This window comes from Hipposideros armiger, unplaced genomic scaffold, assembly GCF_001890085.2.
Source record: "Hipposideros armiger isolate ML-2016 unplaced genomic scaffold, ASM189008v1 scaffold_2149, whole genome shotgun sequence".
Lineage (NCBI taxonomy): Eukaryota > Metazoa > Chordata > Mammalia > Chiroptera > Hipposideridae > Hipposideros > Hipposideros armiger.
The window spans coordinates 27,314-43,766 of record NW_017733497.1 but is presented as its reverse complement, the minus strand read 5'-3'; the positions used below and the strand labels follow the sequence as shown (position 1 = coordinate 43,766).

Here is a 16,453-nt window from a genome sequence, read left to right as displayed (position 1 = left end):
ACTTCCTTCGCATCAGCGATTACAGTCTGTAATCATCTGCCTTTGTTTATGGCCTGTCTCCCTCACCGGGCTGCAGGTTCTGTTAGGCCTAGGCTGCGCTCTGGCCTGGTGTAGAGTAGGTTGAATTTAGTAATTTAATATTGAATAAATGGATGCATAAACTGCTATTTCTATCGTTTCAACGCTAGTGACTCTTAAAGACGACAGTATGTCTCCCTTTGGGTGCCCGAGCAAACACCAGGGAGAGACTGGAAACAGGGAGGGACGGGGTTGAGATCGAAAAGGAATACTTAATACTATAATCTAATTTCACAAAACACACACCCAGAAACCCACCTCTTGTTTTGTAATAGAAGCTACAGAGAGGAAGATGCCACAAGATCTTGGCTCGTAGGGCATGGGTTAAAAAAGGTTGAACAACACTACATGAGACTCCAGGAAAGCATATTTACATTTTTTTAAGATTTAAAGAGCTCAGAAGACTTCCAAAATGAGTAACTAGTTTCTAAGCACCACAGGAGATGTTTTATGCAAAATAAATCTGAGTATTGGCTCAGACAGGAAAGAGGCAATCATGGCAGGATAAAGAAAGCTAAAACAAAACAAGAATAGCAGAGAACAAACAGTATCAAACAAACTCGAAAAGGAGTGGGAGGCGAGAGTAAGGGGGGGGGGGAAGACACGACTACGACGACACTCAAGGAGCCCATTTTCTCCCCTTAACTCTACCAGCCCCTGTGGGAGGAAGTAGAAAACGCCCCAAACCGCATGGGCCACGAATACTGGCTATTATGTTAGATTATCTTCTAATTCTTTTTCTTAAAATAAGGGTCTAGTCTTCCAAAGCTACTATAAATAACACTGAGGTTAATTACCATTAGAAGGTCTTCTCCTAGCCGACTGTACTCCCGCTCTTCCTGAGGGTGCAACATGCCCGAGTCACTGTCCGTATCTCCAACAGCCTCTTGCTCACTCCATTTGGACATCCTGCCATGCCTTCAACTCTCATGGTCCCCACTGACGGCCCCTGAGCTGTGCTGCCTCGAGCACACGTTCATGTCATCAGCTCCCAGAGGCCCCTAACTGAGGGTTACACATCAAGTGGGTCGGTCCAGCATGCAGCCAGCACTCGGGCCCGACCACACTGCATCTCGGAAGCCCACGGGGGCCCTGGTTTTGGACTCCTGGGCCCCACCATTCCTCTGAAAAGGCTGCAGCTACTTCCTGAGGCCCTCCCAGGAACTGGTATTTTCTTAACCCTCTTATGGGAAAATATATTCTTATAGTAGTTTGAATGAAACCTCACCAAGATAGGACACCATGTTCAACAAGGAAATCTATCCATTTAAGCCCAGAAAAACTGTCCTGAGAAACGATTCACCTACATCTAAATATAGATACTAAAAAAACCCCATTCCTAAAATCACAATCAGCGTGCTTTTCGAATCCCCTCCTCCGTTTCCTCAATTCTCCAGCTCCCATTAACTGAAAGCATGGTGTGCCTGGCCCCACACTCAGGAGCGTTACACACATCACCTAGAACTCGCCTTATAAAGTCGTAGTGTGATCTGGGCCGTCTACTTCAGGGTAAGAGACCCAGGGCTCAAGGCGCTTAGGACACTGGCCGCCACCGCTGTGTGGCTGCAGGCCTGGCTCAGCCTTGGCCGTAAGCACCCTGCATCTCTTTCTGGGAATGGCATCACGTCCTCCCTGCTGGAGGCTCGAGAGACCATCCTGGCGCCTCCTCCCGCTCCCACCCTCGTCTGGGAAGGGTCAGCTCCAATGGAACCTCATCCCGGGCCTCCTCGAGGCCATCCCCTGTGCCAGGAGCCACCGCTCCGATCTCTGCACCTCCACAAGGCCTAAGGCCTACGGTGGCTCCATAGCTTCAACTTATTTAAAATCATAGTTAAATCAAACAACCTATAAGCAAGTAATATCTGTTTTCAAGGGCCTGCTTTGTGGGACGAGCACCATGCTGCTCACCACATCATTCATGCTCTGGAAGCATCTTTCAGGTCACCACCTAACAATATAGGGGTCAGTCACATTCATTCAGGGCCTTGCATTTTCCAAGAGACGTACTTTCTCTATATATTGTGTCCCTAGATTCCGATGACAATTCCACGAGGAGGGCGTGACAGAAATAGACCATCTTCCTCAAAACGGAAAAGAAGGAACTAGAAGACCGGGCTTGACAAGTCCAGGGCCCATTTTAAGTTTCTATCCTATTTCGGCCACTGTGTGACCTCAAGTAAGCTCCTTCACCTTTCCAGTGGGTCACAGATTGGGTTAATTTTCAGTATCCTTCTCGAGCTCAAGTTCTGCGACATAGTCTTAGCGTAAATTGAAAGACAAACCAATCTTGGCAAGCCTGAAGAACGACTAGTGTTAATACGCGTAAAGTGGGGGTGGGGGGGTTGGCCTGCTGAGCACCAGTGAGGAACCAGTGCACACTTAAATTTACGGCTTTGATTTAATCTTGTTGGACCTCACACCTGCAGAGGCGCCTAAGGCTTCAGGGTGGTGAGTCTGGGCTTCTGAACTGCTGAGTCTTCGAGACGTGACAGGAACCCTACCAAGCACAAGGGGGCTTTGCTTGATGACAATTTAAGTCAAACGTCTTTGCATTTTGATGAGGCAGCTGGAGTTTCTGGAAAATATTCTTGAGCTGGATATTCAGAAAGGTTCTTTCTACGTTTCCCCGCTGCATTCCTCCAGTTAGTGGGGGCTTGATCATAAGTGTCTGTTTCTGCCTCCCCAGACGCCATCATCCTTCAGACCCCTACCCGTGTGGTGTGGAAAGGACTCCTTGCTGCAAGCAGACACCTATGTTTTCATGCAAATGGATCTATCAGTTCCACAGGATGAAATGGAAAAAAATGTATGGACTACAAAACAGGGGGGATTACCTCTGCACAGAGCATCAGCTGATCATCAACACCATCTTCTAAGAAGTCTAAACATCAGCACTCTTCCAAATGGAAGGGCACAAGAGCCTAGCTAGCGGCAGGACTGTCTCACGTTTCAAGTCCCTCATAAAGTCACAAGAAAGCTATACTCCTTGTCTCACCAGCCTAAGGCCAAACCGCCCATCTGACGGCCTACTGTGTGCAGCCTGGAAGAACATGCTGATTTTATTAAGGAGGAACACCTCTTTTCAGTTACGGGGTTTTTTTTGGTTTTGTTTTTTTTGGGGGGACGGGAGGAGAGTAGTCTATCCTTAGCTGAGCATGGTTGCAAAGGCCAAATCCTGAGTACTTGTTTCATCAGCTGGTTCACTAAATGAATTTGGTCTTTGTCTTCTGGGCTTTTGGTCAAGAGCTAGTTAGAATTTATTCCAGGCAGGAGAGATATGCGTGGCATTGAGATAGTTATGGGTTTCTATGTTCCCTTGAGATAAAATTACAGAAAGGGGTGGAGGGAGGTGAGGGGGCCTCTTGGCCCCCAGGACTCTGGTGTCATTCTCTCCTCTAGACCTTTTTCAAGATTCTCAGTTACCTGAAGGCTCTCTGAACAGGTAGGTACAGGCCCTGCCCGTCTCAATAGGTCATCACTACGATGCTGGTAACCACAGTGAGGGGATAGGAGCCCTCTCCGAGTCAGGTGAGTGGTGACACAATGCTCTACGGCATAGGCCTGCAGCTCGGCATGTTAGTGGATTAAAAGGATTCGATGCCTTACTCAAGTATGTGCTAGTATAATGTACAGAGCAGTAAGAAAAACACTGGCAGGCTAAACCTCTGGCTCACACATGCTGCTACTGTTAGGGTCACTGGTTATCTTTGATGAGTACCATTCATGCCAAAGCTTAATACAACTTTTCTCTGTTATTTTAGGATCGATGAGGCCATTTGGGGTCTAAGAACACAGCTGCCATTTATAACACCATTTCAATGGAGAATAAGCTCTGAAAAAACACTGTTTTGAATAAAGCTCACACTGCCCAGAAAATGGCCCCAGTGATTCAAATAGGCATGGCATTGTGTACCGGGAGGCCCTGGAAACCTGGGTTGGCAGGAGCTGAGCACACAGGAACCCTGCGTGTGGTCGTACTGGCTGAGGTCAAACCCGCAGCTACAGCTCTGGGAACCCCTCAATTTCCCCCAGGCTGGGGTGACCCTTTCGTGTTGGCATTTCTGTGCCTCAACTGGTCCCTGTCCAGGTGGGAACACACTGACTTTCTGAGCAGAGCACTTTCTGTGGATTCAGGGTCCCGGACAAGCGCTCTGTTGCTACAGAACAGGGTGGGGACCATCCACCCCTGGTGCCAGCCCCGCGGGGCACTTGACCATATTCTGCCTAGCAGAGCAGGGAGGGCTCAGGTCACACAGGACCTGGGTGAGCATCCCGAATCGCCGAGAACCTTAGGCCGAGTACTCAGCACCTCCGAACCACAGCCCCTCATCTGCATGGTGCCAGCAGCGGTTGTACCTGCCTCGTTTGGCCAACATGAAATGAGAGGTGCCGGGCTGAGGCCTCCAGGGCTTCCTAACTATTAACTACAGTTACTACTCCCGTCTTCAGAAGAGAGGCATTTTAGTGGAGAGGAGGGTCCCTTTTCAAAGAAGAACTCAAGTTCCACCCCCTATTAGAGAGGAAAGAACACAGGCTTTCGAGCCTATGTGGGTTCTGGACTGACTCTCAACTCTACCACCTACCAGCTATGTGGCCTTGGGCAAGTCACTCTCCCTCCACAAGCCTCAGTCTCCTCATCCGTGAAATGGGCACAAAAAGCGCATGCCTGACGGGACGGCCGTGAGGTGAACACGAGAATGCACAAGGAGCGCCCACAACACTGTCTGTCTCGCTGGGGGTGCTGGGTGGGCATTGCCTCCCATCCTCTGCCACTCTAATGCACCCTGCAATTTCTCCCCCACAGCTGGGTAGACTCCTAGCTTTGAGGCTGGAGTCACAGGTCCCTTCTCAAAACCCATACCTTTCCCAGTGTTTCTTGGAGGCAGCGGAGGCGCATCTGAGGTTGGTGATGTGGGTGAGTCTGTGTTGGTGGAGACGAAGATCTGGTTGGTGAAAGCGCCGTAGGACAGGCGCTGTTTGTCCCGTGGAGTGCCGAGTCCTGGCAGGGACAGCTTGTCCTGGGGGGAAGTGCTGGAGGAGTGACAGAAGCTCTGAGGTCTTGGTGAACGTTCTTTCTTGATGGGGCTCGGCTGGCGGACAGATAACAGTGCAGTGGGTCAGACAAGCATAAAGACGGCTCGTCAGGCGTCGAGAAGACCCCTGCAGGCAGGCCTCCTCTGGGAATCTGGGCTCCCATGGCTCTCTGAGCCTTATGAGGTCACCCACAACGACAGCCTGAGAGCCACGGCACAGTACCGGGAAGGATGCAGACATGTCACTGTTCCCAGGGTCACGTTACGGAGCCCCTGGTGAGGGATCCGCAGTACTCAGAAGCGTAAGGTCAGAGGCAGAGCTAACCGTTAGTCAAAACATCCCTGCCTCGTGCAGGACACTGTCACCAACAACCGAACAGGTTTTTCACCTATTTGCAATTGACTCCATTAAATGTTCCTCTCTGCTCACACATTTAGTGCTCAAGTTCTGAATACACTTCTCAGTTTACGTCTTCTTAGAAAGTAATCATGTACACACGGCTTGGGGGCTCTGACTGACACCCACACTGATGACTCAGGCCAGCAAGTCCAACCCCAGACTCTTGGGCTCCAAACCATGTTCAGTCGCCTGAGAGGCATCCCTCGTGTTTGCACTCTTGGTGCTTTAGCATCCATGCGACTTTCCAAGTTCGGACCCTCACTGTCATCCAGGGCCCGTGGGTCCTACAAGGAGAGCTCAGACATGTCCCTCGAACCCATTCCTAGTGCACTCACCACGTCCCACAGGAATGCTGGCCTCCTGAATAGCCAGATTCCAGTTCTGTGAACTCCAGCCCGCTTTCCGCACGGACGCCAGAGCTGGTAACAAACCTTGCTCTTCCAACAAGAAATCTCTGTTGGCTTCTGACCGCTCGGATGATGCCTAAGGACACACTAGGCCCACGGTGCCCTCCTGATCTAGGCTGCCTGACCCTGCAGGGCAGACTACTGTCTCTCTCCACAAAGCTACCCCGAAGGTCACCTCATGCCCTCTGCTTCTAATCATTCCTCCCTCCTTTGCCTGGCAAGCTCCTCCCTACCCTTGGAAACCCATCTCCAACTGTACTTCCTGGAGAAGGGCTTCACTGTTTGGCAAGGCTGAGCCATTCGCTCTGTCCTCTGGGCCCTCTCAGGGTTTTCCCCGAACTTTTATTATAATGTTCATCTACTATATTATAATTTATCTCCTCTCAAAGTGGTGAATGCCTTCAGGATGCCTATATAAGACCGTCTTGACTTTTCCTTACATTCTGCTCAACAGACATCCGAGGAAAAATGCATCCATGACCTTTAGAGGTTGTTAAGAAGTATCTACGAGTGTCAGACAGAACTAGGTTTGATCCCTGAGATTCTACTAGCTCTGAGACTTTAGACAATTTGCCAAATTTCTGTGTGTGTCCATTTTCTCTTTGGTAACCTGGGGTCCGTAACCAAGGCACAATGTGAATTTGGTAGAGATGAGCTGAGATGACAAGGCAACGTGTCGACTGCTGTCTAGTCTGTCTGTAAGTACTTAATTAATAAATGACAACTTGTTATTTACTACTTATCTGTTTTGATGGCTAATTTTGTGTCAACGTGGCTAAGCTACGGTGCCCAGGTGTTTGGTCAAACACCATTCTAGGTGTTGCTGTGAAGGTATTTTTTTGGTGTGTTTACCAGTAAAATTAGATTGTGAGTAAAGGGGCTTACTCTCCATAACGAGGGTGGGCCTCATCCAATTAGTTGAAGGGCTTAAGAGAAAAGACTGAGGACGTCCCCTCCCCCAATTCTACCTCCAGACTCTCGCCTGCACCATGACCTCTGGCTGGGAGTTCCAGTCTGCCTGCCTGCCTGCCCCATAAATTTTGGACTTGTCAGCCCTCACAAGTTGTGGGAGCCAGTTCCTTAAAATCAATGCTCTCTCTCTCTATGTATACCTATCCCATTGGTTCGAGCAAAGAAAAGAGCCCTGGTACACCAGGTCGTAGCCCAAACAGAAGCTCACAAAGAATGGGCCTTGTCTGCATAGTGCAGAAAAGTTGGGAGAAGCACTCAACAATTCAAAGGCGTTCTGCACACTCACTTTGTCATCAAGGTCATCGTCACTCTCATCCATGTCCTCCTGTCGAAGGCTCCATTCATATTCTACGTGGACACGTGGATTGAGGTTTCCAGATTTCGCCTGGGAAAGCTGAAAGTAACAGCAGGTGTAAACATTTTCACGTAAATGCCTAACACCCCAGGATTACAGAAACACTGAGCACATCCCACCTTATTCCTGGTTTCAAATTAACCATCAGGAATTGCATTAGAGGCAAAACTCTGACTATGGAAGCTGCGCTGCACAAGACAGGCCCAAGAGAAACTGCAGAGAATTACAGGCATAGCCTTTTTTTTTTTCAGTTTGGTAACTCGGCTTCTCTCTGAATTTCAAAGCTTTCTTAAATATGATTAAAATGACTCTCAAAACTAAATTCTTGGCAGAAGGGCAAAAATCAGAGTTAGTGGCATGTGAAAGGCGGGTCTGTCAAGTCAGGCCCAGCTCAATCCACGCCCCACTTTCCTTCTTCACCCGCGGGGGCAACGAGTCTTGTAAGATGACGATTTACAACTGCCGGCCTGGAGCTCGGCACTTGGCAGAAAGTCAAGGGCCTGTAGCTCATCTTTCCTGGTTCATCCTTTCCCGTGGTTAAGAGAGTCATGCTGTGCTACGGCCCGGAGTATAAGCAGGAACTAGTGAGATCAAAACACGGTGAGTGCATTCAGAGGAACGGGGAGGGGTGAACAGTGTGTTGAACATTTTAAAGACCATTACGCTCTGAACTTGACTTGCCCATATTTTGGAATTGGCTTCCTAAATAATTCTTTACTATTGCGCTACAGCGAATGCATAACGGTCTGGCAAATAAAAAGCATGACCTCGACCCACAAGCCCACCTGGTAATAACACCTCTTCAATGCCTTTTAGCTCCCGCATTCTAACTCCACTCAAAAGACAACTGGAAGACGAATTGGTCATTTTCTCAAACGTAACCACAGTGCTTGTCTGAATTTCTGTAGCCAGTGTTCAGAGAAAGGGAACATACTTCTTTCCTCTCTAATTCCAGTTTCTGAGAAGGACATTTGGAGGCAGCTGATGTCTTAGGAAATACCCCATGTCCATGTTTGCTTACCAAATCTTCACACTGAGTGGCTTTTAGTCTCTTTGCTATGTCGAGGGTAGTCTCTCCAGCCTGGTTAACTAAAATAGGGGGGAAAGAAATGGGCATCATTTTTGAGGATCTATCTTGGAAAGGCAAGGAACAACAATGCAACACGCAAGCCTCAATTTGGGCCCACGAATGCTCGTACCACACTTAGGGAGGGCCCCTTGGCCACACTCTTACCAACATCCAAAGCGGGTTTGCTCCTGAGCAGTAGCTTCAGACACTCCGGTTTATCGTACATGCTGCAGTAGTGGAGGGCTGTGTTTCCCACAGCCGTCTGCTTATCCAGGTTCCCACTGAAACATGGAGTTATGCTTAGGAAACAATGACTGACGTTCGCTATAACTTAACACTACAGGTTAACCACTTGCTTCTGTGCTAACAACTGAGTCAAATTTCAGGCCGATTTCTTATAAGCAGGGAAACTTATGTTTCTACCATTACACCCTAATGGACAAGCAACACAATGATAGTAACAGTCAGCATTTATTGAGTGGCTACTACAGGACAGACACTGTCTCTTAGCTCTTCCACGTCTCAGCTCATCTAATCCTCAGAACCACCCGATGCGGTAGGTGCCATTATAACTTTTATTTTAGAGGTGAAAACACTGAGGCACAGAGAGGATGAAGGGCTTGTTTTTAAGATCAGCAAGACGTGGACGATGGAGCAGGGATCTGAATACGGGCGGGCTGTCTCCAGAGCCAATGCTCTTAACCTCTAAGTAAGAGGCTTGGGCACTGAGTTTGGCTCGTGTCCAAGCACTGTTCTTCCTATGTAGGTTCAAATCCCCTCACCATTTTGCTCTCTCCTTTGGATCGGCTCCAGTTTCTATGGCTTACAGATCTACCCAGTAAAGAATCTAGTAAGTTCAAATCTCCTGTGTTTAATATTATACTTCTATCAGTATGTCCAAATTTGAATTAGCTGTCGCGTCAGACACACACACGGCTGTCTTCTCATAAACTTATGTACAACGAAAAGTCACAGGGCCTGGTGACCTGCACTGTTCAGTCTGCTCTCAGCCTCTGCTAGTGAAGCAGGGTTTGGACACGGACACAGGAGTTTACACTTATCGAAGTTTGGGGTTGGCACACGAGAGAGAGCCTGCAGGCCTCATTTGGCCCTGCACTTGTTTTCTATAAATAAAGTTTTATGGGAACACGCCACACACACTCATTTCCGCATCGTCTACGGCTGCTTGCCTCCTGCCGTGGCAGATTGAACGGCTGTGACACAGGCCCCATGGCCTGCAAAGCCTAAGATGGTATCTGGCTCTTGACCGAAAAAGCTCGCCGATTCCTGAGCTGGGCCATTAATAGGACTGGTTTGTGTTCACGTACGGGGCATATTCCGAGAAAACAAAAACCGTACCAGTTTTGTACGAGGAAATCAACCAAATGGAGAGACGTCTGGTCTGCAGTTCGGACTGCAAGATGAAGGGCTGTCTCCCCGGGCTCCTTTAAAAAGGAAAGAAGTATCAACAGGGTGGTCACATGTCCTGCTTTGCCCACAGCAGCTTCGTTTACATCAGTGACCCCAAAGGTGTTATTTAACAGCACCCCTTTCACTCTCACCTTGTCCTGATTTAGACATGGTCACGCAATGAAATCTCATTATAATAGACATGGTCACGCAATGCATCTCATTAGAATCTCATTAAAATAAAACGAGTCGCCTTTTCGGTGGGTTTTCCACTTCCCTTCTCAGCCTCTGGTTCTGGTGAAGCCTCACCTGCCCGGGTTCCAGTAGTGGTTCCGTTAGCTCCACCCCCTCTGCATAGACTTGGATTAGTGCAAGTAAGTCCCTGGATCTGATGGCCTCCAGCAATTCACTCAGTTTAGCTGCTGCTGATGAACAGGTTTTCCTAGAAAACCTATGATCCACGTACTTTGCAGTGATGTAGTCTTTCCGTGCAGTCCTAAAACACAGCATAATATGAACAAAGAATTTTAATTTTCCAGGAGCTACGAAAGTTGACATTTTCCTGACAAACAATTCCTTGTTTGTCAGTTCTCTGAGAAGAGTTATTTTAATAAAGACACTTCTTTTCCACATTCAAACAAACCAGGTTTTAGACCAACTTATTCCAATAGAGACAGAATGAAGAAACTGGCGATGTATATTTAGTAGTGTGTGTGGGCAACGCATAGTGACCAAGTTAATGAACACGCAGATGCTAACAGATTTCTTTCCCGCCTTGAGAGACAGTATGAGACATCTGCTATTTGCTATCACTTTAAACTCAGACACATATAGAACGAAACTGAAAAGTTTAGGAAGTTAAAACAATTCTAAAAGACCAATGAAAGGTTTTCAGAGCTTTGGGGAAAGGACTTCAGTCATCTGACATGACTCCATTTTTTAACAGGTAAGGAAACTGAGGCTCAGCAAGGTTGTCCTTAACACCTTATGTCTCCGTCACTTGTGCTCCTTAGTGTGAAAAAGACATCCAAGCAGTTTCTGTGCTCGGACGATGCTCGAATGCTGCTGTCAAGCCACACACCCCCAGATCAGGTCAGGGTGTTAGATACGCCTCCAACATGGCTGACTTTCCTTCTGGGACATTTACCACAACTGTGACTATATTGTTTAATTCCCTGGTTACTATCTTCCTCTCCGGACTCCATCATGAGGACAAGGTTTACATCGAGTTGGTGTTTTGCTATCTGCCCAGCATCTAACACGACATGAGGCGCAGAGGAAACGTGTGATATGCATTTGATGAATTAAAAAAAAAGGCAACTGCAAGAGGCCTACTGGGAGATTTTACTTCATGACTTCAGAGTGGGAAAAAACTATCTTCCTTGAATGTGCCCCATCATAGTTTTAGTGCTTTGCAAATCCGGTGCCTGAATAACCACCAAGGAGGGGCTGGCAAACATTTAGACAGGCGCCTACTTCACAAAGCCCTCCCTGATCACTGGAGTTGAAATTAAATCTCTTTCTTCCTATTCATCCACAGGATTCAAAAAATTTTAAGTGTAAATTTAATGTAAACATTTTGAATAGGTTAAAAGATTCACATGATGCCCAAATAAAAATGCTATCAAAAGGTGTTTACTGAGCTGTCTCACACTCACACCCACCCCAGAGTAAGCACTTGAGTTGCTTATGTATTTTCCAGGGTTATTTCAAGCAGACACTATTTTAAATAAATATTATGTTTATGATCCTCCTCTGTGCAAACCTATTTGGTGTCTGAGTGCAGACAGTGAGTAGTGTGAGTTCAAAAGTGAGGCATTTATCAGCAAATTTACCCCAAATTCAGTTCCTGAGTTTGGACGGCACGTCTGTGTCCAGAGGGATAGGTGTCCAGTTCCCATGCCCGCCTCCTCCCCGCCCTGCCTCAAAGGCAGTCTCTTTCGTACTGGACTCTGTACCGTGTTGTTTTTTTTTAACTGAACAGTACTCCCGGAGAGTGGCCCAAAGCAGGACATAAGAAGCATCCTTCTTTTTTACGTCTGCAGTGTTCCGACGTGTGGCTATACCATCAATTATTTCATCAGATGCCTACACATGGACACTGGCTTTGTTCCTAATCTTTGTCTATCATGGAAAGGGAATGAACTCCCAGGAGCGGGACTGCTGAGTCAAGAGGTAAATACCATTTGCCATTGTGATAAATAGGGCTGATTCGCTCCTCACGGGGAGCATACCATGTTGTACTCCCACCAGCAGCACATGGGAGAGTATCTGCTGCCCCACAGCCTTGCTGAGTGGGGTGCTAGGTGTCTGGGCTTTTGCCGATCTGATAGGCATCTCCCGCTGCTTTTGTGTGTCTCTTACTTATCACAACATGCCATGATTTAGAGATAATCGTCCTCATGAAGATTTATCCTCAGAGCAGCTGTAACACCCTCGGGGAAGGTGTTGGTGAAAATCACCTGTACATTCCAGAAGTAGATCTCAAAATCCCTCTCTGTGCTCTGCTTTTTCCTCATCATGGGGCTCCCTCTAGAGGGAAAACTACTATAACCACTAAGCAGTTTTTCTGGAGGGTAGAAAAACAGTTACAGAATTCAAGTAAAGAACTCAATATATGAGAAGTACTTACATGTCACTTGAAGGGGTGGGTTTTGGTGATGGGCTAGGTAAATTTGCTTCCATAATGTCATTGAAACTGTTGTTTCCTACATTCTTGGCCAGCTGTAACACAAACAAAACACAACACAGCAAACTCCTTACTACTAGTTTAAAAGTTTCCTAGAATTTGCTTTTGAGATGTCCTGAGTAAATCCTTTCCCTCATTTGACTCAGAATCCTTCCACATGGTCAACGAATATTTGCTGAGCACTTAGCTCCCTCCCATAGGGACTAATAGGCCAGCAGGACCATTGAGAAGAAAACCAATAATTCTTATAAATACAGTGTGATAAATGCTAGGACAGAATACGATGTGGTCCTACAAATATACACTAATTATCTGAGATTAGACAAAGCAGGCTTCACATTTGAATCCAGGTTACATGCTTGATGATCAACAGCTTTGCAACTATCATCCAGGCCTCATTTTAGATTGAGCAGATTTACTCTTATGGGACAGAAAAGAATGTAGGGTTCCTTTAGGTTTGGGATACAAATTAAGATGTGGCAGGTAGCTAAAGAAGAGGCCCCAGCAAGTACTTTGCTTCTGGGCTCAAGACCCTTCCAAGAAAATGTGGCCTTTGGTCATTCAGATAGTTTTGGGATCGATGCGCAGTTGAAGAAACATTCATGCAACCAGTACTCTGGGTTGGGGGGCGGGAATCCTGCGTTTATCGCAGGGCAAGTGTTTCAGATATGGACTCTCCCTATTTCTAGCTGTCAAACTGGGTTTCATGACTACAAGTCGAGGAGATGGAATGACATCACATCCATACTCAAGAAGGAAGTTTCGGCTATTAGCTCTGAACCTCTTCACAGTCCTGCAGCCATTAGGGAGGGAGTGTCAACAGTATGCGACTTCCTAACTCAACAGGCTCATCCAAGGCAGACCATCATGGCTTCACGGATGCTCAGATGACAACGGTTGCTGGCTGGGAGGCTAACTGCCCTGACTTTTGGGTACTTTTCTCCAGAGAAGGCTAGTGATAAGTTAGGCTTTCAGATTTTTGGAGCCTCAGGCTCACTCAGATTCTGCTTCAAGAGCCCGAGTTTACTTCACACACTCTCAATGTTAGTATGAAGACTCTAATGAGTGCACCAGGGTTCAAATTATACAAGACAGGGCTTATGCCCACAAGGCATTATGGGAGATGCCACGCAGGCCTTCCTCTCCTTTATTTGTGTATTGTGGGGACTAATGTAACTTGGGCTCCAAATTTGGCTGAATCATGATGGGAAGGGAAGGGTTATAAATCCTTTGAGTGTTTAGAACCCTTTTCCATGTTGTAAAGCTAAGCACCACACCTTCACAGTTTTTTTCCTTACTGCCTAAAGAAGCTATAGGTTAGGAAGTGATTGGTTTTATGACAGTTAACTGACAGGCCACTTTCAGTTCGTGTGTACTTTTACAAGCTTACAAACAGTAAAAACAGAGAAAAAACTCTTTAGTCATTATTTTTAATAACATAAGCCCCTAGGAAAAGTGAACATGTGAGTTCAACCCCTAGCTCCCTCGACTGCTATCATAGTGAATCATAAACCTAAATACAAAAGAAAAAAAAGCTGTTTTGAAAAAGCCCATCCCAGTAGAAAAGAGCCAGTTTACTTGAACTAATTACAGAAATGTCTGATTCATCAGTGTTTCAAACAGGAAATAGAACTAGTCAACGTTACATACCACAAAATTTACATTTTAAATCTCTATGCAAATTAACTAAATTCAGCAATTAGAATTCTGTGTACTCAGCAGGACCCAAAACCTCAAAGCAATATGTTACACATATTTATGATAATAAACTTAAAGTTTTCTTCCAAAGTACAGGTCACTACTTACTAAGAGTTCAGAAGTTCCTAATTTGTCTAGCTCCAAAGACTGAATGCGAGAAATGTGAACTCCCATCTCTCTGTGGATCCCGGAACATTCTATACAGGTCAAAATACCCAGGTTTGTTGAAAGCCATGTGGGCTCTGTGGAAAAGATTTTGAAGACAATGAACAAACAAGATATTTAATTTTAGTGTACCAAATACAGAGGAAGCTAGAACACTAGTAGTAAAACTTTTTAAGAATTACAAGGGGAAGATTTTAAATGGAAGAAATGGATGCTTGCAGTTTATCAGAAGGGCTTTTATAAAAATGAGTATCTTGTTGGAGAGCAAAGTGTGGTTAAGACAAATTTTTAAAAATTTCCTTTCAACACTGAATTGAAAACAAAATTTCTTTCTTTATTCTTGTGAAATGTCAGAAAGATGTTTCCACAAGGTCCTATGAAGCATCCTTAGGCCTGATGAGAGGTAACCTCTGATAGCAACAGATTGCAGGCCTGGTGAGTACAGCTTACAAGACACTGGCTTCTGCAGCCATCTTAACCTCCAAGTTACAATTTGCATTAATTAACCCATCATCCTGGTTATGGCTTCTCCACAGCACCTCTTGTAACAGGTAGCTGTGAATACTGAATGGCCAATGTTTCTTGCAGAGATCTAAGCCTTTCCTATAACCCCAAAGTCTCCAGAACATATTTTTATTCTCCAGCAGCAGGAACATATTTCTATTGCCAAGTCCTTCAGAGTTCTCTCTCTGTGGCAAGTTTCTTTTGCACTTGTTAATACCTAGGTATTTATTACTCCTGTGCCATATCCTCACACTGTGAATTACAGTCACACAACATACGCACAAATAGTAGAAAATGTGACACGTGTCTCTGATGTGCTTATGGCATGTTGTGTAGAGAAGGCCATTTTCACAAGGGAAACATCACATAATTCTAATGCTTAAGAAGAGGAGGTTTGCATCTATGACCTGATCCCTACTTGATGTGTGACGTCAAGCCAGTCATTGAACTTCTCTGAGTCCCCTGGTTTTCTCACCTGTAAAATGGGCTAATATTATTACCTTGCTCACAGAGCTAATGTGAGGATCAGGAGGAGAATATAAGCAAAACAACTAGAACAACCCTTATTATGATGTGAACTCTGAATAAATGTTGGCTACTGCCAATACCTAGGTAACATAGACACTATCGAAAAACAGAAGTTTTAGGGGGGTGGGATGTGATTTGGAGCTTGGAGAAGTTTCACTAAGCAGGAAGGCAAGTAATGTACCATGTGTCAGGCCCCATAGACACCGTTTCATTAAGTCTTCATAACAACAGAGGCTTATTGTCCCATTTTTAGGATGAGGAAAGTGAAGCTCAGAATACTAAAGAGACTCAGCATGCGGTCGTCCAGGCTCAGTGGCAGGCTGGTGACCGATTCAAAACCAGGATGATGGACTCCATGTCCAGTGCTCTCTCCATACTGTCCATGGTGCTACTGACCTGGACCTTACTAGGAAGGCAGCACTGTGGCAGGTGATGATAGGGAGAGCAGGCGGGGGCTTTCCAGGTAGAGAAAACAGCATGGGTAAAAAGCACTCAGAGGTGGGACCATTCATGTGCAGAACACATGTTGGCTGTGTGTCTATGTCCATACAGAGAAAGGCTTTTAAATAACTAGCTCACATATATTCTACAGGCAGAGAAAGGGTGTGTAACAAGCCAGCTCCCTTCGGAGACCAATACCTGCTGAGCCACAGTCACAGCAGACGTCATTCCCAGGGATCCGCTGGACATCCTCAATGATGGCTTTTGTCAGGTCTTCCAGGCTGTTCTCCCCGGTGCTCTGCTCTCCGCGGAAGGCCATGGTCAGGGCCTCCTCTTTGCTATTCATCAATACTGATATCCACCTGTTGTGAAAGACGGGAGGAAGGAGGCATAAGGGCATGGCCACTGTTCCTTCCCGTCACTACAAATAATCTGTGCTCACCAAGAGATCCCCAAAGAGACCCCACCCTGAAAGAGCAATAAAATGAGGAAAACTGAAAGCATTTCAACCTAAACGAAAGAGCGAGTTACAGAATGGAAAGCAACGCAAAGGAGGAAATGGGAGAAATGAGCAAGGTCGAGGTCACTGTCCCCGAGGACTTGCGCGAATACACAGACGCTTGCGTTTCCATTCGGACAGAATAAAGGGAATGTCAGACTTCTTTGTTCATTTTCACTGGACACTTTCACATGAGAATGTCACT

At 46.3% G+C, this 16,453-nt stretch overlaps 1 protein-coding gene across 1 annotated transcript in view; it reads right to left on the bottom strand.

The window, feature by feature from the left end:
- Positions 1-4,669: 4,669 nt before the first annotated feature.
- The window catches only part of LOC109378559 (arf-GAP with SH3 domain, ANK repeat and PH domain-containing protein 1-like), a 28,696-nt gene continuing 16,912 nt past the window's right edge, over positions 4,670-16,453 (bottom strand). Inside the window, exons 4-12 of the mRNA XM_019634895.1 lie at positions 15,948-16,111; positions 14,220-14,353; positions 12,357-12,448; positions 10,034-10,220; positions 9,674-9,759; positions 8,480-8,595; positions 8,267-8,334; positions 7,177-7,284; positions 4,670-5,168 (exon numbers count right to left, since the gene is read on the bottom strand). Of these exons, the coding sequence (XP_019490440.1) occupies positions 4,713-5,168; positions 7,177-7,284; positions 8,267-8,334; positions 8,480-8,595; positions 9,674-9,759; positions 10,034-10,220; positions 12,357-12,448; positions 14,220-14,353; positions 15,948-16,111 (1,411 nt within the window). The 3' untranslated portion in view covers positions 4,670-4,712. The remainder of the gene's footprint in view (positions 5,169-7,176; positions 7,285-8,266; positions 8,335-8,479; positions 8,596-9,673; positions 9,760-10,033; positions 10,221-12,356; positions 12,449-14,219; positions 14,354-15,947; positions 16,112-16,453) is intronic.